At 38.1% G+C, this 25657-nt stretch overlaps 1 protein-coding gene across 2 annotated transcripts; it reads right to left on the bottom strand.

Moving 5' to 3' along the window:
• Window positions 1–1725: 1725 nt before the first annotated feature.
• On the bottom strand, window positions 1726–23997 carry LOC121386942 (BAG family molecular chaperone regulator 1-like). Of its 2 annotated transcripts, XM_041517995.1 has the most exons (7): window positions 23811–23997; window positions 19299–19427; window positions 16012–16094; window positions 13025–13138; window positions 9191–9361; window positions 8178–8243; window positions 1726–1878 (listed from the first exon to the last, which is right to left on the bottom strand). In XM_041517995.1, the coding sequence occupies exons 1-6, from the start codon at window positions 23854–23856 to the stop codon at window positions 8211–8213; spliced, it is 576 nt and encodes a 191-aa protein (XP_041373929.1). In that variant the 5' UTR covers window positions 23857–23997; the 3' UTR covers window positions 1726–1878; window positions 8178–8210. The 2 variants fall into 2 exon arrangements, with proteins under 2 accessions (XP_041373929.1, XP_041373928.1); XM_041517994.1 differs by lacking the exon at window positions 8178–8243 and having other exon boundaries at window positions 23811–23983.
• Window positions 23998–25657: the final 1660 nt, after the last annotated feature.

Here is a 25657-nt window from a genome sequence, read left to right as displayed (position 1 = left end):
ACTACTTGTGACAGGGAAACAATGTGATGTACCAGTCTACTTGGGACAGGGAAACACTGGAGCACTACTTGGGACAGGGAAACAATGTGATGTACCAGTCTGGGACACTACTACTTGATGTACCAGTCGTGGAGCACTACTTGTGACAGGGAAACAATGTGATGTACCAGTCGTGGAGCACTACTTGGGACAGGGAAACAATGTGATGTACCAGTCGTTAAGCCTGAGAGCGAGCTCTTAACGACTGTAATTCAGACAACTACACCTTCTTTTCTCTCACTAACGACCAACAGCTAACCAACCCACTCTCCTGGACAGACAGCCCAGATAGCAGAGGTGCGTGCCCAGGACAGCATGCTTGAACCTTAATTGGATATAAGCACGAAAATAAGTTAAATGAAATGAACATTTGTGGGACCTTGTATAGGGATCTTTTATATGCACAATCCCACAGACAGGATAGCACATACCACGGCCTTTGTTACACCAGTTGTGGAGTACTGGCTGGAATGAGAAATAACCCAATGGGTCCACCGACGGGGATCGATCCCAAAGCGACTGCGCACCAAGCGAACACTTTACCAGTGGGCTACATCCGATCCCTGCTTAGAATGATCTTCAGTTTGTTCTGTTGTAAGTTGTGACAAGTGTATTCTTTTCTTTGTAGATGTTTTTATAGGTTTTATTTTTTTGTATTTTCGCTTTTTAATATATACATATTTTAACTGACCATAAAACACAAATAAGTTGTTATTCACTGGCGTAGGAAGCGGGGGTCATATATTATGCTTTATATTTGCTTTATAATAGTGTAAAAGTGTGTAAATATAAAAGTGTGCACCTTCCTACACCATTGTTATTCATAGTATACAATATGTACATACAATACAGGAGTTGTATATATTATTGAAAAATGTATCCAATTTAAAAAACACGAATCCCACAGAATTAAAAGTCTCGCCTACCATAAACGTTTTCGGTGCACTGTGATGAACTCTCACAGCTGCAACTATAAACCAAGTTTCATTGATCTAGGACATGTTGTTTGTGAGAAACTGATGTAAACACAGAACTATAACTCTGAATGGACGCCATCAGAAAGGTAAAACCTACATGTTGCCTTTTTCCTTTATAAAAGTGTTACATGCCACCAGAACGCCAAGTGCGACACTACATCTCTACATCATACAACTGGTGCATTACAACCTTACCAAAACATTGATCAAAACGAGTTCAGTGATAAAAACTGATTTTCTTTTACATTTCAACTTATTCTCGTGCTTATAACCAATTGAGGTTCAAGCACACTGTCCTGGGAACACACCTCAATTATCTGGTATATCTGTCCAGGGCAGTGAGTTAGTTGTTAGTGAGAAAGAAGAGGGTGTAGTGGCCTACACCTACCCATTGGGTTGAAGCCGGTACTGGGCTGCGAACCCTGTACCTACCAGCCTGTAGTCCGATGGCTTAACCACTGTGCCACTGAGGCCAGTAAAAACTGAAACTGATTAATGGGTTAAAAAAAAAGGATATTAAACTTGCTACCATTTCCTGTCGTGTTTATGTACCTCATGAAAATGATTTCACTCGGAACATAAAACATGATACGAAATAAAAACTTGGTTAATATCTTATAAATATATAACAATGTAAAGCAATGCTTCAAGACCCCCAACCTGGATGTTTCTGGAGACAATAAAACATTATTTAAAAAAAATCCCAACAAATAAAAACAAATTGTATTCGGTATAACACTGGACAATGTCTGACATTAGGACAGGCATACAACACAAAAGATTAATCTTGTCATCACAACTTGTTCCTAGCTAACATTTCTTCAACATGCTGCGACAGAGATTCTGACTTATCCATCATTGTCTGAAAAACAAAAAACAAAAAAAATTAAAAAAATTAAACAAATTATGTTCCATCAAAATGACAAAAGCAATAAAATGATGAAGTTGGTTATTCTACAAAACGGCAGTTAAAATATGTGTTTTTTATCAACACCATTAAACACATATTGTGTTGTTTATCAACACCATTAAACACATATTGTGTTGTTTATCAACACCATTAAACACATATTGTGTTGGTTATTCTACAAAACGGCAGTTAAAATATGTGTTTTTTATCAACACCATTAAACACATATTGTGTTGTTTATCAACACCATTAAACACATATTGTGTTGTTTATCAACACCATTAAACACATATTGTGTTGTTTATCAACACCATTAAACACATATGTGTTGTTTATCAACACCTTTAAACACATATTGTGTTGTTTATCAACACCATTAAACACATATTGTGTTGTTTATCAACACCATTAAACACATATTGTGTTGTTTATCAACACCATTAAACACATATGTGTTGTTTATCAACACCATTAAACACATATTGTGTTGTTTATCAACACCATTAAACACATATTGTGTTGTTTATCAACACCATTAAACACATATTGTGTTGTTTATCAACACCATTAAACACATATTGTGCTGTTTATCAACACCATTAAACACATATTGTGTTGTTTATCAACACCATTAAACACATATTGTGTTGTTTATCAACACCATTAAACACATATTGATTAAAGGGACAGACTCTAGGTTCAACCTGTGAAAATTAACACTATCTTTAGTTAATCTACAAACCTGTAACACATTTGGATATAGTTAGAACTGAGTGAAACATGAGTCTGTGACTTTGAAATGGTGAAATACCCTCTAAAAACAGACTAAAACTCGACTCCATAACTGTTACTTCTCAGACGCACGTGCGTTTTTAAAAATATGAGAAATGTATTTTGCGATGTTAAAAACACCAGGATGACAAAAACACGTTGAATGTACGTAAATTGATAATCTAAACAATAAAATCTAAGTAAAGTATGATTTCAGCTATCAAAAAACGGCTCTAATAGTAAAAAATATGCCTTAGTGTTTAAAAAGCTGAAATCCCTATAGTATTACATCTAGATAACGGTCATATCTCAGCATTTCAGGTGAAATCTCAAAACTATGTCTAGATAAAGGTCATATCTCAGCATTTCAGGTGAAATCTCAAAACTACATCTAGATAAAGGTCATATCTCAGCATTTCAGGTGAAATCTCAAAACTATGTCTAGATAACGGTCATATCTCAGCATTTCAGGTGAAATCTCAAAACTACATCTAGATAAAGATCATATCTCAGCATTTCAGGTGAAATCTCAAAACTATGTCTAGATAAAGGTCATATCTCAGCATTTCAGGTGAAATCTCAAAACTATGTCTAGATAACGGTCATATCTCAGCATTTCAGGTGAAATCTCAAAACTATGTCTAGATAAAGGTCATATCTCAGCATTTCAGGTGAAATCTCAAAACTATGTCTAGATAACGGTCATATCTCAGCATTTCAGGTGAAATCTCAAAACTACGTCTAGATAAAGGTCATATCTCAGCATTTCAGGTGAAATCTCAAAACTACGTCTAGATAAAGGTCATATCTCAGCATTTCAGGTGAAATCTCAAAACTACGTCTAGATAAAGGTCATATCTCAGCATTTCAGGTGAAATCTCAAAACTACGTCTAGATAAAGGTCATATCTCAGCATTTCAGGTGAAATCTCAAAGCTACATCTAGATAACAGTCATATCTCAGCATTTCAGGTGAAATCTGCAAACTGCATCTAGATAACGGTCATATCTCAGCATTTCAGGTGAAATCTCAAAACTACAACTAGATAAAGGTCATATCTCAGCATTTCAGGTGAAATCTCAAAACTACATCTAGATAACGGTCCTATCTCAGCATTTCAGGTGAAATCTCAAAACTACAACTAGATAAAGGTCATATCTCAGCATTTCAGGTGAAATCTGAAAACTATGTCTAGATAAAGGTCGTATCTCGGCATTTCAGGTGAAATCTGAAAACTATGTCTAGATAAAGGTCGTATCTCGGCATTTCAGGTGAAATCTCAAAACTACAACTAGATAAAGGTCGTATCTCGGCATTTCAGGTGAAATCTCAAAACTATGTCTAGATAAACGTCGTATCTCGGCATTTCAGGTGAAATCTCAAAACTATGTCTAGATAAAGGTCGTATCTCGGCATTTCAGGTGAAATCTCAAAACTATGTCTAGATAAAGGTCGTATCTCGGCATTTCAGGTGAAATCTCAAAACTATGTCTAGATAAAGGTCGTATCTCGGCATTTCAGGTGAAATCTCAAAACTACGTCTAGATAAAGGTCGTATGTCAGCATTTCAGGTGAAATCTCAAAACTACGTCTAGATAAAGGTCGTATGTCAGCATTTCAGGTGAAATCTCAAAACTACGTCTAGATAAAGGTCGTATGTCAGCATTTCAGGTGAAATCTCAAAACTACGTCTAGATAAAGGTCGTATCTCAGCATTTCAGGTGAAATCTGAAAACTACGTCTAGATAAAGGTCGTATCTCAGCATTTCAGGTGAAATCTGAAAACTACGTCTAGATAAAGGTCGTATCTCAGCATTTCAGGTGAAATCTGAAAACTACGTCTAGATAAAGGTCGTATCTCAGCATTTCAGGTGAAATCTGAAAACTACGTCTAGATAAAGGTCGTATCTCAGCATTTCAGGTGAAATCTCAAATCTACGTCTAGATAAAGGTCGTATCTCAGCATTTCTGGTGAAATCTCAAAACTACGTCTAGATAAAGGTCGTATCTCAGCATTTCAGGTGAAATCTCAAAACTACGTCTAGATAAAAGTCATATCTCAGCATTTCAGGTGAAATCTCAAAACTACATCTAGATAAAGGTCACATCAGATATCGGATAATCTCAGCGTCTGAGATCAAATCCAATCTAGTTTGTGAAAATAATTTTATAAAACAAAAAGCTGAAATCAGATAAAAAGTTGTAAAATCCCATCTCTGTTAGACACTAGCCATTAGATGTGAAATCTGTAAATTAATATGTTAAAGTTTGTTTTGTTTTGTTTAAAGACACCACTAGAGCACATTGATTTATTCAGGCCTGCACAAATTGCATGAACGACCCTTTCATTCGTGCATCGGTTATCATTTTATTTGGCATAACCGATTTACCGTTTGTGTAAAATTTACTGAATGATTAATCCCGGCAACGTACATGTACCAACATATTTTTATCGCGAGTATAAACATTAGACTGATTCCCGACGCAATGCTTTTTCGTAGCACATAACGTAACCAGTCAAGTTTGTATAAATATCTTGCGAAGTAGGTGCAGGGCTTCTAGATTATGGTAGCCCCACTCCCATGGCTAGTGATATTCAGTGTTGGGCTAGTAAATAACTACTATTGTCATGCCAGACAGGCCTTCTAGATTATGGTAGCCCCACTCCCATGGCTAGTGATATTCAATGTTGGGCTAGTAAATAACTACTATCACCATGCCAGACAGGCCTTCTAGATTATGGTAGCCCCACTCCCATGGCTAGTGATATTCAATGTTGGGCTAGTAAATAACTACTATTGTCATGCCAGACAGGCCTTCTAGATTATGGTAGCCCCACTCCCATGGCTAGTGATATTCAGTGTTGGGCTAGTAAATAACTACTATTGTCATGCCAGACGGGCCTTCTAGATTATGGTAGCCCCACTCCCATGGCTAGTGATATTCAGTGTTGGGCTAGTAAATAACTACTATTGTCATGCCAGACGGGCCTTCTAGATTATGGTAGCCCCACTCCCATGGCTAGTGATATTCAGTGTTGGGCTAGTAAATAACTACTATTGTCATGCCAGACAGGCCTTCTAGATTATGGTAGCCCCACTCCCATGGCTAGTGATATTCAGTGTTGGGCTAGTAAATAACTACTATTGTCATGCCAGACAGGCCTTCTAGATTATGGTAGCCCCACTCCCATGGCTAGTGATATTCAGTGTTGGGCTAGTAAATAACTACTATTGTCATGCCAGACAGGCCTTCTAGATTATGGTAGCCCCACTCCCATGGCTAGTGATATTCAGTGTTGGGCTAGTAAATAACTACTATTGTCATGCCAGACGGGCCTTCTAGATTATGGTAGCCCCACTCCCATGGCTAGTGATATTCAGTGTTGGGCTAGTAAATAACTACTATTGTCATGCCAGACGGGCCTTCTAGATTATGGTAGCCCCACTCCCATGGCTAGTGATATTCAGTGTTGGGCTAGTAAATAACTACTATTGTCATGCCAGACGGGCCTTCTAGATTATGGTAGCCCCACTCCCATGGCTAGTGATATTCAGTGTTGGGCTAGTAAATAACTACTATTGTCATGCCAGACAGGCCTTCTAGATTATGGTAGCCCCACTCCCATGGCTAGTGATATTCAGTGTTGGGCTAGTAAATAACTACTATTGTCATGCCAGACAGGCCTTCTAGATTATGGTAGCCCCACTCCCATGGCTAGTGATATTCAGTGTTGGGCTAGTAAATAACTACTATTGTCATGCCAGACAGGCCTTCTAGATTATGGTAGCCCCACTCCCATGGCTAGTGATATTCAGTGTTGGGCTAGTAAATAACTACTATTGTCATGCCAGACAGGCCTTCTAGATTATGGTAGCCCCACTCCCATGGCTAGTGATATTCAGTGTTGGGCTAGTAAATAACTACTATTGTCATGCCAGACGGGCCTTCTAGATTATGGTAGCCCCACTCCCATGGCTAGTGATATTCAGTGTTGGGCTAGTAAATAACTACTATTGTCATGCCAGACGGGCCTTCTAGATTATGGTAGCCCCACTCCCATGGCTAGTGATATTCAGTGTTGGGCTAGTAAATAACTACTATTGTCATGCCAGACAGGCCTTCTAGATTATGGTAGACCCACTCCCATGGCTAGTGATATTCAGTGTTGGGCTAGTAAATAACTACTATTGTCATGCCAGACAGGGCTTCTAGATTATGGTAGCCCCACTCCCATGGCTAGTGATATTCAGTGCTGGGCTAGTAAATAACTACAATTGCCATGCCCGACGACTAGTGAATATTTTTGGTCAAATGTTGCAGTTAAGTCTCTTTTGTAAATATGAATATCCTGGCCACACCCCAACCCCCCAATGTTAGTGTTTTTAAGCACTATCTCTCTCTTCAGGTAACATATTTCATTATTACTAGTATTTAGTAAAATTGTATTAACTTTAAGTAAAGTAGGGCTAGTGAATTTTTAATTGTGGCTAGTAAATTTCTAAAATCACTGATCCCATGGCTAGTGGATTTTATCAAAATTCTAGAAGCCCTGAGGTGCATTCCCACTGGTTGTTAGAAGGCGTTATAGCCAAATTTAACCAATCAAAAATGGTGATATTGTGATGGTCGTTACAATCACGAACTGGATCAACAACCAGGTAAACCAGAGTCACAGTGATCCTATTATTAACTGTAATTCCGAATCGGATAGTGACAGTGACGATGACGACAGTGTCAGTGATAATGACAGTGACAGTATCAGTATCCACTGTTCCTCGGATGAGGAAGATGGCACTGAGTCTACCACTCACGACTGAATGTCATGAAATTATATACACATAAAAGACTAATATTATACAATTAATGGTAAGCAATTGCCTTGCAATGAATTCTTATTTACTCACACGTAATTGTGCACACATAATGATGTGCTTTATATAATAGGTCAACCTGACATTCACTGTGTTTTGGTAATTTATTACAATAGTCTCTTAAACATTTGTATAGATATACTTTTTACATACCATTGCCACTCTATTGTTGCTCAAAATTAAGTATATATATTTTATAAATTATAAAGAAAAAACCCAGTTTATGCAAACCAAAATAGGTTATGCAATATCTTTTGGCATAACCCCTTTTCAGGTTATGCAAATTTTTTATTCGCACAGGCCTGTTTATTAATCAATGGCTATTGGATGTCAAACATTTGGTAAGTTTGACATATAGTTTCAGAGAGGAAACCCATTTTTTCCATTAGTAGCAAGGGATCTTTTATATGCACCATCCCAGAGACAGGATAGTACATACCATGGCATTTGATATACCAGTCGTGATGCACTGGCTGGAATGAGAAATAGCTCAATGGGCCACCGATGGGGATCTATCCTAGACCGACCGCGCATCAACAGTTTGTGATCATTCTGATCGCTTTTCTCTGTTTCATCTGCACTGCCAACAGCCTTGTTTGTACTTACCCAATGCCACATTTCACAGAGATCTGTTTGGGCTCAGGTCCAGTGGACTGCCATGCACACATCATGCTAAATAGTGAGTACAAAGATGAATGTAGGCCGCAATTTGTTTTTGGTTGACACAGAAGTGGCTAGATACCATATACATGACATGATGGCCATGTATTTAAATATTGTCTGTTATTTCTTTTACGTTCATTGGGGTATGAACAAAAAAACATTCATCCGCAAACTGTGTGAATTGGCAAAGCCGTTCTCACGTAAGTTTGCAGATGATTGTTTTTGTTCATACCCAGATGAACGTGAAACAAATAACAGACAATACTTATGATTAAATTTGAAACTAATTGCATTTTTGACATTTTTGGGGTTAAAACGATAAAGACAAATGACCAATATCAAATGACATCATCAGGTATGAGTTCCCTGATGTAATTTTTACGTTCATCAATAAATGAACAAACTCCCATTGCAAATTTAATCATATAGCCTTGGTTAATGAGGGATGGTTATCTACACAGTGGTCATATTGTTTTGGAGGAAACCAAGTCAGTGTACCGCCACCAAACCCCATGTAAACTTTCTCACGTATAAGATGGCTTACCTCTACTAATGTGACAATTGTGACATACAGAACACTGCTAATTTTTACATGGTCAACTGTTAGTGACCTAATTGATGGACCTCTCTTGAGCAACACTGCATCATTCTAGCAAGTCTTTTTTACATGAAGAGGTCAACTGTTAGTGACCTAATTGATGGACCTCTCTTGAGCAACACTGCATCGTTCTAGCAAGTCTTTTTTACATGAAGAGGTCAACTGTTAGTGACCTAATTGATGGACCTCTCTTGAGCAACACTGCATCGTTCTAGCAAGTCTTTTTTACATGAAGAGGTCAACTGTTAGTGACCTAATTGATGGACCTCTTTTTAGCAACACTGCATCATTCTAACAAGTCTTTTTCAATGCAAAATTTTAGTCAATTAGACCCTGGTCTGCTATAGGAATATCCCACCTGTATATTATCAACCAAATTTTTTCTTCTCGTTCGTGCCACTTTGTTATCATCGTCGAAGCGAAGGGCGTCGAGAGATTCGAGTTGCTTCATGAGACTCTCGGTTAAAACAGACAGCTGTCTGCTGATCTCCCTCAGACTGGACTCCTTCTTGTCTTCATCTAGAAACCCCTACACAAATAGATATTACAAACACATTCATCATAAAGACATTTACGATTAAAAACATCTATCATAAAAATATTCCCTACACCAATATTTATCACAAACACATTTATTATAAAGACATTTACAATAAAAAAACATCTATCATAAAAATATTTACTACAGAAACATTTATTACAAGACGAAGCCCAGTGGTAAAGCTCTCACTTCATGTGCGGTCAGTTTGGGATCGATCCCCGTCAGTGGCCCATTGAGCTATTTCTCATTCCAGCCAGTGCACCATGACTGATATAGCAAAGGTTGTGGTATGTGCTATCCTGCCTGTGGGATGGTCCATATAAAGGATCCCTTGCTACTAATGGAAAAATGTAGCTGGTTCCCTATCTAAGACTATATGTGAAAATGATTAAATGTTTGACATCTAATAGCCGATGATTAATAAATCAATGTGCTCTAGTGGTGTTGTTACACAAAACAAACATTAACTTTATTACAAGTTTAAAAAAAAATGTTTTGTTTAACGACACACTAGTAGAGTATATTGATTTTTTAATCAATTAAGTCAATTAAAACAAATGAGGCAAGCCAATTGGAATAAGTCGGCCGATTTCGAAATTTATATAGCTTCTTTTGGACTGAATCGGTTCTATTAATAGCAAACACGATAGCATTCTAGCGACTGTACCTAGTGTCGGAAAAATTACCACTAATATTAACTTTGTGACTGTAAAAGCATGCCAATACATTGTCTTATCTGGCTCACGTGAAGATACATTGTACCTGTGCAGCTACTGTTAGGTTGATTAGTTTAAAACACATTTTACCTGTCACAAGAGTATGTACCATGTATTACGAACATGCACCACGGTGTTGTAAATTTCATGCCATGATCGCGGGAAAATCAAATTATCGTTACTATGAATATAATTTTTACGGAATTTCTAATTTCCAACGAACCGAAACTGACGTTAATAATGTTTTGTTAAAGGGACACACCCTAGTTACAGTTATTTGTTAACCATTACGGCATTGTTTTTTGCTATTAAACCCCATTTTTCACAAATAAAATTGCACTTTACTTACATTTTATTATTTAGAATACACATTTCCATTCACCTGAAGTGCTTTTTGGTAATCCTGATGTTTGTAAAACCACGAAATGCATTTTTTGTATTTTTTCACAAGACGTGCTATCGAGAAAAAAACGTTAAGCAAGCGAGGTCCAATCTATTTTTAGAGGGAATCTTCCTGTGTAAACGTCACAGATGTTGGTATACAACGTGACCGTTATCATTTTGGTTCGGTTCGTTTTCTCGTGCATGGTTTGCGCAATCAACATCCGATTTGTTGTTGTTCATTTGTGAGATTTTTCTTCACAGTTCGTGAACATTTTCAGTAACAATAAAGTTCAGACAAGTAAGTGTCTCAATACAAAACGTTACAAACCCTTAAAACCAATAATTTTGCTAAGTCTTACGATATCTGGAGAGGGAATACAACCAGGACAGAACAGTTGGAACATGTCCAGGAGAGGTGAAAAGAACGCATCCCAAGTCTGTGCGCACTCTGTGAAATTTGTCGTGACGTAGGCATTGTTGTGCTTTGAGCGACATCTACCAGTGACATCAGAATACTAACTTTCAAAATTATTTCAAGCAATTGGGACATGGGGATTCACATGGTATTTATCGATATAAAACCTGCTTTTTCACTCCATTTGATAAAAACGTGATCTAAGTGTGTTACAGGTTTGTAGATTAACCAAATTATAATTTATTTTCGCTAGATGGAACTAGGGTGTGCGGCTTTAAATTATATTGAGGTTTTGAAATGTTTGACAAATATCATCTACAGATGAATATTATACTTGTTTAAGCCTAAATTAGTTAAATATTTATTAAAAAAGAAGATAATCTTCCCCCAAAAAGGTCAACAAAGATTTTGATACGGGTCAATTTTCATGGGTGGGTCGGGTTAGGGCAAACAAACCTAATTTTTATTTGTGCCTGGTAGCTTTTAAGTTAGTCCTAGTACACAAAAAGTATATTTCCGTATTTATGATAGGAGAAAGCTACGAAAATCGCTCATCTTAGATTCTAGTTTGAATATTTTTTGTTTGTTTTGTGTACAAACACCACAGGAAGGAAGGAAGGAAATGTTTTATTTAACGATGCACTCAACACATTTTATTTACGGTTATATGACGTCAGACATATGGTTACGGCCACACAGATATTGAGAGGAAACCCGCTGTCGCCACTTCATGGGCTACTCTTTTCGATTAGCAGCAAGGGATCTTTTATATGCACCATCCCAAAGACGGGATAGCACATACCATGGCCTTTGATGTACCAGTCGTGGCGCACTGGCTGGAGCGAGAAATAGCTGGACATCGATCCCAAACCGACCATGCATCAATCAAGTGCTTTACCACTGGGCTACGTTTACTGTGTCTATTCCATCAAATGTGGTGGAGATTTCACTCAACCTCTCTCTCAGTTTACTGTGTCTATTCCATCAAGTGTTGCGGAGATTTCACTCAACCTCTCTCTCAGTTTACAGTGTCTATTCCATCAAGTGTGGTGGAGATTTCACTCAACCTCTCTCTCAGTTTACTGTGTCTATTCCATCAAGTGTGGCGGAGATTTCACTCGACCTATCTCTCAGTTTACCTGGTCTATTCCATCAAGTGTGGTGGAGATTTCACTCAACTCTCTCTCAGTTTACTGTGTCTATTCCATCAAGTGTGGTGGAGATTTCACTCAACTCTCTCTCAGTTTACTGTGTCTATTCCATCAAGTGTGGTGGAGATTTCACTCAACTCTCTCTCAGTTTACAGTGTCTATTCCATCAAGTGTGGAGGAGATTTCACTCAATCTCTCTCTCAGTTTACTGTGTCTATTCCATCAAATGTGGCGGAGATTTCACTCAACCTCTCTCTCAGTTTACTGTGTCTATTCCATCAAGTGTGGCGGAGATTTCACTCAACCTCTCTCTCAGTTTACTGTGTCTATTCCATCAAGTGTGGCGGAGATTTCACTCAACCTCTCTCTCAGTTTACTGTGTCTATTCCATCAAGTGTGGCGGAGATTTCACTCAACCTCTCTCTCAGTTTACTGTGTCTATTCCATCAAGTGTGGCGGAGATTTCACTCAACCTGTCTCTCAGTTTACCTCATCTATTCCATCAAGTGTGGCGGAGATTTCACTCAACCTCTCTCTCAGTTTACAGTGTCTATTCCATCAAGTGTGGCGGAGATTTCACTCAACCTCTCTCTCAGTTTACAGTGTCTATTCCATCAAGTGTGGTGGAGATTTCACTCAACCTCTCTCTCAGTTTACAGTGTCTACTCCATTAAGTGTGGCGGAGATTTCACTCAACCTCTCTCTGAGTTTACCTCGTCTATTCCTCAACCTCTCTCTGTTTACCTCATCTATTCCTCAACCTCTCTAAGTTTACCTCGTCTATTTCTCAACCTATCTCTATTTACATTGTCTATTTCTCAACCTCTCTTTACCTTGTCTTTCTCAACCTCTCTGTTTACCATGTCTATTTCTCAACCTCTCTGTTTACCATGTCTATTTCTCAACCTCTCTCTGTTTACCATGTCTATTTCTCAACCTCTCTCTCTATTTACCATGTCTATTACTCAACCTCTCTATCAGTTACCTTGTCTATTCCGTCAAGTCTGGTGGAGATTTCAGTGAGCCTCTCTCTCAGTTTATCAAGATCCTGGCTGGCTGATTTCATCTTCATCACATCTCCAGCGTCATCAGGATCCAGCTAAAACAAACAAACAAACAGGTCTAGGCTCAGTGATGTGACGTAGGTTTAGGTTCAGTGAAGTGACATAGGTTTAGGTTCAATGATGTGAAATAGGTTTAGTGTGATGACGTAGGTTTAGGTTCAGTGTGATGATGTAGGTTTAGGCTCAGTGTGGTGATGTGGGTTTAGGTTCAGTGTGATGATGTAGGTTTAGGTTCAGTGTGGTGATGTAGGTTTAGGTTCAGTGTGGTGATGTAGGTTTAGGTTCAGTGTGATGATGTAGGTTTAGGTTCAGTGTGATGATGTAGGTTTAGGTTCAGTGTGGTGATGTAGGTTTAGGTTCAGTGTGGTGATGTAGGTTTAGGTTCAGTGGTGTGATGCAGGTTAGTTCAGTGATTTGTGGCAGTGGTGTGGGTGTGGGGGCATTAAATAAAAAACCAGGCCCAACATACCTATAAATACACACACACACACACACACACATACACACACACAAAGATATACATGTAACAATATTTAAGAATTGAACGTTATATTTTTGACGTTCATGCGATGATTAAAATTGCAGTTGTCAAAAGTTGAATTAGTGAATGTGAAGACTGACTTGAAAGGGATAAAGTTTCAGTGTTACTGTGTGTGTAGATTTCAGAGGATGTTTGTGATTGTGTGATATTATTCTCCGAAAGGACAGGTTGTGTAATTGTGCATGAAGGAGTTTGTGCATGTGAGTTGTCGATTTGGTGTTTTTGTCAAATGTGACAGGGCTGCGCTCATGTCTCTCTTTTGATTTTTTTAGCATTCTCTGCTAGAACTTCTAATACAAGCTTCGTTTGTATGGCCTGTCATATGCATTATGTGTCTCAGTTCAAAACCGGAGTCGTTTAAAGCCTGAATTGTCACTGTACTGTCACTCAGTGCAGACGATATTGGGATAAAAATAGAAACGATGGAATCCTTGGGGATTCAGTTGTTGACATAACTGATAAAAAGTGCAGTTTTCACGTTCATGGAAGAATGAACGTTGCTTTCTTAGATTCCGTGATAACATTTTAACCAATCCAGATGCCTATTACAAAACAGTAATGATGAAATGGAACTATAGCAATATACACATCACTAATGACCGCCGGTAAGCATAGGTGGTGGTTAGAAATGCTTTTTAAGAATGCCATGTAACTACTGAGCACTCTCCGAAGTACCGGCCTCGGTGGTGTAGTGGTTAGGCCTTTGGTCTACAGGCTGGTAGGTACTGGGTTCGGATCCCAGTCGAGGCATGGGATTTTTAATCCAGATACTGACTCCGAACCCTGAGTGAGTGCTCCGCAAGGCTCAATGGGTAGGTGTAAACCACTTGCACCGACCAGTGATCTATAACTGGTTCAACAAAGGCCATGGTTTGTGCTATCCTGCCTGTAAAAAGCGCAAATAAAAGATCCCTTGCTGCTAATCGAAAAAAGTAGCCCATAGAGTGGCGACAGCGGGTTTCCTCTCAAAATCTGTGTGGTCGTTAACCATACGTCTGATGCCATATAACCGTAAATAAAATGTGTTGAGTGCGTTGTTAAATAAAACATTTCTTTCTTTCTTTCTTTCTCTCCAAAGTGGTCAGACTAATCCCACAGCTAAAGCTGATGTGGAATGACAGGTGTGTCACACAGATAGCCACAAGAGACAAGCATCTGTTGCAGTTGGAGAGACAAGGACTGGGATGCAGAGCTGGACAGCAAAAGAAGTTGAAAGATAGGAGGCGATGCTAGATCGGGAAGAAATGAGATGGAATTCAAACGAATCAAAGGAGTAAAAGGAAATGGGGCAGTTGGATAAAATCAAATAAATATATAAATATAATAATGTATATATATAAATATAATAATGTATATATATATAAATATAATAATGTATATATATAAATATACAAACACAAATATACCCAAGGATATGGTTTTCAGATTAAAACATTTTAACATTTCAATTATTCTTTAAAAAATCAATAAAGAAAGCAATGTTATTTATTTACTCCAATTACATCTTTTCATCCTTCCTATCATAAACATTGGCACAACACGAGGACATAACCACTCAACGACAAAAATGTATGTTTGCTGTGTCCTAAAAATGAGGCTTATTCCCCCCACTAGAGGCTGTGACCCACTCACTAGAGAAGTTGCCTCCCCCCTCACATATTATTTCCATGGATATGGACACACACAGTTCTACACACGTACACACACACACAGTTCTACACACGCACACACACAGTTCTACACACGTACACACACACACAGTTCTACACACGTACACACACACACAGTTCTACACACGTACACACACACACAGTTCTACACACGTACACACACACACAGTTCTACACACGTACACACACACACAGTTCTACACACGTACACGCACACAGTTCTACACACGTACACACACAGTTCTACACACGTACACACACACAGTTCTACACACGTACACACACACAGTTCTACACATGTACACACACACACAGTTCTACACACGTACACACACACACAGTTCTACACACGTACACACACACACAGTTCTACACACGTACACACACACACAGTTCTACACACGTACACACACACAGTTCTACACACGTACACACACACACAGTTCTACACATGTACACACACACACAGTTCTACACACGTACACACACAGTTCTACACACGTACACACACACAGTTCTACACACGTACACACACACAGTTCTACACATGTACACACACACACAGTTCTACACACGTACACACACACACAGTTCTACACACGTACACACACACAGTTCTACACACGTACACACACACACCTATGAAACCTATTAGAACATTCATGATGACACACAGACACAGACACAAAGTTCAAACCTTTTTGCCTAACAGCATAACCTTTGACCCTTGTTTGAGTCCAAGTGATGTCAGACTGTCATCGGGATTCTTCAGTGACCGACCTACATGAAGAAATAACATAGAAGTGATTAGTCACATGACCTACATGAATAAATAACATAGAACTGATTAGTCACACGACCTACATGAAGAAATAACATAGAACTGATTAGTCACACAAACTACATGAATAAATAACATAGAACTGATTAGTCACACGACCTACATGTACATGAATAAATAACATAGAACTGATTAGTCACACGACCTACATGAAGAAATAACATAGAACTGATTAGTCACACAAACTACATGTACATGAAGAAATAACATAGAACTGATTAGTCACACGACCTACATGAAGAAATAACATAGAACTGATTAGTCACACGACCTACATGAAGAAATAACATAGAACTGATTAGTCACATGACCAGTGTGTGTCGAGGTGTCCTCATAGGATAAAACAATAACATAGAACTGATTAGTCACATGACCAGTGTGTCGATGTGTCCTCATAGGATAAAACAATAACATAGAACTGATTAGTCACATGACCAGTGTGTGTCGAGGTGTCCTCATAGGATAAAACAATAACATAGAACTGATTAGTCACATGACCAGTGTGTGTTGATGTGTCCTCATAGGATAAAACAATAACACAGAACTGATTAGTCACATGACCAGTGTGTCGATGTGTCCTCATTGGATAAAACAATAACATAGAACTGATTAGTCACATGACCAGTGTGTGTCGATGTGTCCTCATAGGATAAAACAATAACATAGAACTGATTAGTCACATGACCAGTGTGTGTCGATGTGTCCTCATAGGATAAAACAATAACATAGAACTGATTAGTCACATGACCAGTGTTTGTCGATGTGTCCTCATAGGATAAAACAATAACATAGAACTGATTAGTCACATGACCAGTGTGTCGATGTGTCCTCATAGGATAAAACAATAACATAGAACTGATTAGTCACATGACCAGTGTGTTGATGTGTCCTCATAGGATAAAACAATAACATAGAACTGATTAGTCACATGACCAGTGTGTGTCGATGTGTCCTCATAGGATAAAACAATAACATAGAACTGATTAGTCACATGACCAGTGTGTGTCGATGTGTCCTCATAGGATAAAACAATAACATAGAACTGATTAGTCACATGACCAGTGTGTGTCGATGTGTCCTCATAGGATAAAACAATAACATAGAACTGATTAGTCACATGACCAGTGTGTGTCGAGGTGTCCTCATAGCATAAAACAATAAAATAGAACTGATTAGTCACATGACCAGTGTGTGTCGAGGTGTCCTCATAGGATAAAACAATAAAATAGAACTGATTAGTCACATGACCAGTGTGTCGATGTGTCGATGTGTCCTCATTGGATAAAACAATAACATAGAACTGATTAGTCACATGACCAGTGTGTGTCGATGTGTCCTCATAGGATAAAACAATAAGATAGAACTGATTAGTCACATGACCAGTGTGTGTCGATGTGTCCTCATAGAATAAAACAATAACTTAGAACTGATTAGTCACATGACCAGTGTGTCGATGTGTCCTCATAGGATAAAACAATAAAACAGAACTGATTAGTCACATGACCAGTGTGTCGATGTGTCGATGTGTCCTCATTACATAAAACAATAACATAGAACTGATTAGTCACATGATCATTGTGTGTTGATGTGTCCTCATAGGATAAAACAATAACATAGAACTGATTAATCACATGACCAGTGTGTGTCGATGTGTCCTCATTGGATAAAACAATAACACAGAACTGATTAGTCACATGACCAGTGTGTCGATGTGTCCTCATAGGATAAAACAATAACACAGAACTGATTAGTCACATGACCAGTGTGTGTCGATGTGTCCTCATAGGATAAAACAATAACATAGAACTGATTAGTCACATGACCAGTGTGTGTCGATGTGTCCTCATAGGATAAAACAATAACATAGAACTGATTAGTCACATGACCAGTGTGTGTCGATGTGTCCTCATAGGATAAAACAATAACACAGAACTGATTAATCACATGACCAGTGTGTGTCGATGTGTCCTCATAGGATAAAACAATAACATAGAACTGATTAGTCACATGACCAGTGTGTGTCGATGTGTCCTCATAGGATAAAACAATAACATAGAACTGATTAGTCACATGATCACTGTGTGTCGATGTGTCCTCATAGGATATAGAACTGATTAGTCACATGACCAGTGTGTGTCGATGTGTCCTCATAGGATATAGAACTGATTAGTCACATGATCACTGTGTGTCGATGTGTCCTCATAGGATATAGAACTGATTAGTCACATGATCACTGTGTGTCAATGTGTCGATGTGTCCTCATAGGATAAAACCAGCTACTTCACTTTGTGTTATATTAGGGGTGGGACATAGCCCAGTTGTGGTGGTATGTGCTATCCTGTCTGTGGGATGGCACATATTAAAAAATAACTTGAAATGTATTTGTGACAGCACTGAACTAAAACAACCTTCCAGTGCTCAAAAAGGACAAACGTCCCCATTGTACCCATAACCCTGAGATAAAAAGCTTTGTACATGTGTCTGTGTTAAATATATCTACACGTTCACGAGTGTGTTAAACCTTTAAAGATAAGTTTCTGTACATGCGACTGTGTTAAATATATCTACATGTTCACTAGTGTGTTAAACCTTTAAAGATAAGTTTCTGTACATGCATCTGTGTTAAATATATCTACATGTTGACTATAGTGTGTTAAACCTTTAAAGATAAGTTTCTGTACATGCATCTGTGTTAAATATATCTACATGTTCACTAGTGTGTTAAACCTTTAAAGATAAGTTTCTGTACATGCATCTGTGTTAAATATATCTACATGTTGACTATAGTGTGTTAAACCTTTAAAGATAAGTTTCTGTACATGCATCTGTGTTAAATATATCTACATGTTGACTATAGTGTGTTAAACCTTTAAAGATAAGTTTCTGTACATGCGACTGTGTTAAATATATCTACATGTTCACTATAGTGTGTTAAACCTTTAAAGATAAGTTTCTGTACATGCGACTGTGTTAAATATATCTACATGTTCACTATAGTGTGTTAAACCTTTAAAGATAAGTTTCTGTACATGCGACTGTGTTAAATATATCTACACATTCACGAGTGTGTTAAACCTTTAAAGATAAGTTTCTGTACATGTGACTGTGTTAAATATATCTACAAGTTCACTAGTGTGTTAAACCTTTAAAGATAAGTTTCTGCTGTTTCCGTGGAACCTGTGTGAGGTCAGCGACTGCGTCGGAGAGACGCGCCACTGTGAGGACATCGTCATTCTCTGGTAGCTGAAGGTTCAGCTGGTGTTTCGTCGAGCCTGGAGGAAAATAAAACAAATAATTTAAAATGGTGTTTCGTCGAGACTAGAGAAAACCTCCCAAACAAATGTAATTTAAAATGGTGTTTATTCAAGCCTGGAGAAAAATAAAGCAAATACATGCATGTAATTTAAATAGGTGTTTCGTCAAAGAAACCCCCGACACCTCTATGCGAAACAAACCGGCGTTGTACTTTCTTGTTGTGATGTAGAGCAAAGTGTGTTTCTTCATGTAGTGTTGGTACTGGTTAACAACATGTAAGTTTAATGTCATGAATGGACTCGAGAATAATCAAACTAAAGCTCTGGTGGCACCAGATTTAAGAATAAATTTGTATTTTAAACACAGTAGTTTGTGATCATTTAGTTATCAACGATTGCCATTAAAGCATTACATAGTTTCCTCTAGCACTTTCCTACATATCAATATCAATAAGAGGAGAGCTGGAGGTGACTCGAGCTATATAAATCCTAGCCCAAGTACTCTGCCGTTTGAGAGCTAGACGGACATTTGTACAGTTATAATGGCTCTCTCAGTCAGGTTATTCGATAACGAAAACGCAGAATGGCAGACTATACCACTGATTCAATCGCTCTAATACAACAACAATTCTAAGTTTGACGCTAAATACCTTTACACTGATCATTTTCGAGTTCACTTATAATAAATATTTCACATATTCACGACTAATACACATCCTATAGGAAGAAACCCATCAGCACCTACTCGAAAATTATCAATGTAAAGGTATAAATTTAGTGTCAAACTTAGAATTGTTGTTGTAGTAGAGCAGGTACTGGTAGTTTGTTATTCTGTGTTTTCGCTGTATAGAATAACCTGACTGAGAGAGCGATCATAACCGTACAAATGTCCGTCTATTCTCGAACGGCAGAGTACTCAGGCTACAATAAGGGGAGGGCTGGAGTTGACTTGGGCTATATAAATCTGAGTACTCGGGCTAGGGCAAAACTTCCGAACATTCCAATCTAATTAAAATTAGCTCCACTATTACATGTGGATCTAACAGCAGCCAGTTGGAGCTCATGTCTACCAATCAAAACCTTACTTTCAGAATCATGCCAGTGATTTGAAAATAATTTGAAAACATTCCGAATTATCCTGAGGGTATACGACATGTTTCATGTGAATTACGAATGCCTTATTTAGACCAGTAGAACTAATTTTAATCAGATTACTAACAACACTGCATAGTCTCCAATGTCCAAGTAACATTTCATCTGTAAATAATAATTTAAATATTGACCATATCACACTTCGCCTTTCATAACATTATTTGGGAGCATACAAATTCTAAAAATATTGGGCGAGTCTATTTTAGTGGCCGCAGTACAGCGAACCATACCAATACGTACGGGATGGGTTATCAATCTTCAGTTTTACTTTACAAATTATTTATTTATTAAAAAAACGAAAAACTAAATCAGTCTTCAGTTTTACATTACAAATTATTTATTTTATGAAATAAAACATGTTTTAAGGCATTCGTAATTCACACGAAACATGTTGTATACCCTCAGAATAATTTGGAATGTTTTCAAATTATTTTTAAATCACTGGCATGATTCTGCAAGTAAGGTTTTGATTGGTGGACATGAGCTCCAACTGGCTGGTGTTAGATCCACATGTAATAGTGGAGCTAATTTTAATTAGATTGCGAACATTCCAGCATTCAGTTCATTCAAGCTTAGGTTTAAAGGTTAAAACTACATTCCCTGGAATATTTTTATTATTTAGCATATAGAACAGAACATCCAATTATGTTCGGTGCATATATGACGCTGCACTCCGCATTGGTTTCACTATGCTGGCTTATCCAGGTCAAAAACAAAGCCATGATTTTGAAATTGGAACACTTGACGGGCTCATACCTATCTCGGTTTTCATTGGCTTATCACAAGTACAGAATTCTCCAACAAGAGATCATGTGAGATTTTGCAATTTTTGAACAAATTTAACTGTCTTGATTAAGGGGTCGTCTCATATCTCCAAAACATATTTATATCCATAGAGGTATGGTACATCGCCTTCCAGGGGTCGGAGAGTGGGGGATTATGCCTTGAAATTTTTACAGTGGCCAGCTGTTGACATAGGAGTTACATGTAAGGGGGTGTTACTAATGACGTAACGCTCTAGGGGTAGAGGAAGAGGGTACTGTGTTAGATTTACGTAACATTTTTCAAGACTGTATGTTATTTTTATTCATTACTTAGACCTAACAAGGTGTTTTTTGGAAATGCGTGGTCAGTCTAGGATCGGTATACAAAAAGACCATGGTATGTGATATCCTGTCTGTGGGATAGTACATATAAACAATCCCTTGCTAAAAAAAAAATGTAGCGGGTTTCCATGGCGCGTATGCAGGGGTTTCACCAGGGTCAGGGTTATAGACTGTGTTAAGCAAAGTTTATATGGGGCCATGCTCCCCCCAGAAAATACATTTCAATTTTTTTTAAGCTTGGACAAGTAAGGGTTTCGACCTCCAATACCCTCCCCCACCACATGCACCAGATTCCTCTCTAAGATTATATGTCAAAATTACCAAATGTTAGACATCCAACAGCAGATGGAAGGAAGGATAGAATATGTTTTATTTAACGACGCACTCAACACATTTTTTTTACGGTTGTATGGGGTCGGTTGATTATTAAATCAATATACTTTATCTTTCATGTCGTTAAACACCTCCCTCCCCCCCCCCCCCCCCAACTTTACCCTTTCCAAACGAAATAATATTTATTTGAATTTGTCGATTTTAACACGTAAAATTAAGAAGTGAAAACGTTCATTGTCTACTTTAGTATATTTTATTTTTAAAATATATACATGATTAATGTGTTACTAGTATACAAACTAAACTTTGAAAGTTCTACTAACACTTTATAGAATATCAATTCTGAAATAGGAAGGTACGACTGTCGATAATACGTTGTCAAGATCAAAACGGTTTTAACTAAAGACTTCTAGTATCGTATCCTCAACCGAACGTTCTTCATACAGCGCAAGATTTCTCTTTTAATTTTTTGAGACGAACCCTACAATTTGAAATCGGCAAACGCACATGTTAACTGAAACTGACAACAGGCTGTCAATTGTGCTTTGCCGAGCTATGGCGGCACAGGCGACGAATCAAGCGTATACGTTTGACGATATTCGTTCATAGCGAACACACACAACTTTTTTTAAAAGTGCATTGGAGGGGGTGCGACGATTTACCCAATACTTACCCAGTATACTACCCAATACTTACCCAGTATACTACCCAATACTTACCCAATACCACTACTAACTATTATATCATCACGCAAGAACCCCTAAACCTGGATATTAGTTACACGTGTTGTTTGTGGCCAATTGTATATACAGCAGACTCCAGTACATTGACTTACCTCCCTTCATTCATCCTTCTATAATACAAATAATTTTTATAAAATAAAAAAGAGGTAAGTATGAAAAAAAAAAATTATTCTAATCTTGATGATATGGACAATTTTTATCACATTACTGTGATCAGAAAACATTAAAAAAACCCCACAAACTCCAAACAATTACAACAGGTGTGAGAAAAATAAAAAACATGAGCAGGTAAGTCTAAAAATATTTTTTATAGATATTTTTTCATAAATTATTTAATACATTCTGCGGTGTATACAATTCGCCACATACAACACGTGTAACTAATATCTGAGTTCTTGTATGATGATATAATAGTAGTGGTATTGTGTAAGTATTGGGAAGTATTGGGTAGTATTGGGTAAGTATTGGGTAGTATTGGTTAAGTATTGGGTAAATCATCGCACCACTTTGAGCTTGTATTTCACATTTGTACATGATGTTGTAATATGGTAACCAGAGAATGTAACCTTAAGGTTAGTGATAGTATTAGCATGCATGCTGGAATGTTCGAAAGTCTTTCCCGGGCTACACTAAGGGGAGGGCTGGAGTTGACTCGGGCTATACAAATCCGTGAAAATATGCATATTTGTAAATAACAAATAACAAATAACTTAATCACACACCATGCATAAACCAGTGGGTAGACTAACTTTTTTGTTGTTGTACATGCTGTCTATGGGCTTTATCTATAACTGAGACACTAGGATTTGTTTTTTGAGGAATGTTTATTTTTGGGACTTCATGTCACAGAAATGGCTACAATTTCTGAGAACAACCCATGCCTTCAACTGACGTAAACGAAATAAGGTAACAACCGAAAATATATTAAATACACATATAATATGGCTACAATACATGTCTCCCGGCATCATGGAAACAGTTTCCAAACTAAAATTGACTGCTCAGTGATCTATCTTATTATTCCAACATGTTTTCAACAGCAAACAATAATCGTCAAATATTTGTACCGTAAACTAACTGCAACTTGAGACCTTCTACAGAATCATTCGCCATAGTTGTTGATGGAAAATCGTTCCGCCGAATTGTTCGGAGCACCGCTCAACAAATAAGAATCCTCTCAGTAAGTACTGATTTATTAACGCTTGCAGCTGATGGAATAATGTTATGGATTTCCAGTAACTTGGAACACTCACAGGCGTCGGAAGCGAGGTTGGGGGGGGGGGGGGGGGGAGTGGAGGGAAAAGTTACCCCTAAACTCGGAAGCTGGAGGGGCCAACCTCCCCCTCCCTCCACCACCCTCGTTGAAATGTTCAGGTTTGTTGTTGTTGTTTCCCCCGTTATAATTCATCAAGTTCGTAGAAATGTTGTATCGTGACTATAAGAGTTGATTGGGGCGAGTTTTAGCTCAGTCGGTTGAGTGCTCGACTGAGGTGCTTGCGGCGCAGGATCGAACCACCTCAGTGGATCCATTTTAAGCTGAATTTTGTTTTTCTAGTTCCAACCAGTGCACCACTACTGGTCAAAGGCTGTGATATGTGCTTTCCTGTCTGTGGGAAAGTGCATGATATAAAAGATCCCTTGCTGCATTAGGAAAAAATGTAGCTGATTTCCTCTGATGAAGTCAGAATTACCAAATGTTTGACATCCAGTAGCCGATTATTAATTAATCATAGGTGTCGTTAAACAAAACAAACTATAAACTTTAAACTAGGATTGATTATAAATATTATTGGGGGTAGGGGTTGGTAGAGCCCCTCCCCCTACCCTCCCTGCTCCGCCGTACCTAAATTATACCGTCATTGTCCAAATAGAAATTAAGTAGGGAACCCGAAACTTCTTTGACATCAAACAAATACGTATGAGACATTTGTGAATTATATTGCTCACCACGAAATGAAAAATAGTTTGTTGTTAACGTCTAATAAACCATTATTTCGGCTTCATATACAATACATATCAGATCAGTCGACTGAAATAATAACCTTACTTGAATATAAGCACGAAAATAACTACAAATGAATGAATAATATTTGAAATGAAATTATGTGTGCATGTCCCACAGACAGGAAAGCACAGACCATGGCCGTTGTTCAGTTGTGGTGCACTGGGTGGAACGGGGAAAACATTCAGCTAAATGGATCTGTCGAGGTGGTTCGATCCTGCGACGCACGAACCTCAGCCGAGCGCCCAACCGACTAAACTAAATCCCGCCCCTCGGTCTTGCAATATAAGAATAAAAGCCACTCATAAAGTTTGTTTTGAATGTTCGCCCTGGAGTTGATGTGCTCGTGCAATTACCCTTGCACTTGTCTTGGGCTTCACCAGGAAGGTTTCAGAGGGAGATCGGCTTTGAATGGGAAACAATGATGTAAAAACTAAACGATAATCCTGTTAATTTCACTTTATGAAACTCTGAATATACTCTGTATAAGATATTTGCTGGATCTATCACTGACTGGTAATCTGGAAACTAAATGTTTGGGTGGAACTAATCGCAGCCGAGTGAATTTGTATGGACCTACATCCACGGGCGTTGGCAGGTGCCAAAAGGGGGGGGGGGGGGCACACACATATTATATAAATACATGTATACATACATATATATATATATATATATATATATATATATATATATATATATCAAAACATAGCTGCCCCCTCCACCACCTCCCCCCGCTTACTAAGTATTGTATATGTGTGTTGTCTTCATTGCTTGAGAAGGAATGGATCTAGCTCGGTCGTCATAGTAATCGCTTGAGGTCCTTAGACCTAGGATCAAACAACCCTCGGTGGACCTATCCTCTCATTCATCCCCTACCATCTCAGTAAATGCTTCACAACTGGTATATCAAAA

The sequence above is a fragment of the Gigantopelta aegis genome, chromosome 12 (assembly GCF_016097555.1).
Source record: "Gigantopelta aegis isolate Gae_Host chromosome 12, Gae_host_genome, whole genome shotgun sequence".
Classification (NCBI taxonomy): Eukaryota; Metazoa; Mollusca; class Gastropoda; order Neomphalida; family Peltospiridae; genus Gigantopelta; species Gigantopelta aegis.
The sequence above is the reverse complement of the archived record's forward strand: the minus strand, read 5'-3'. Positions and strand labels throughout refer to the sequence as shown.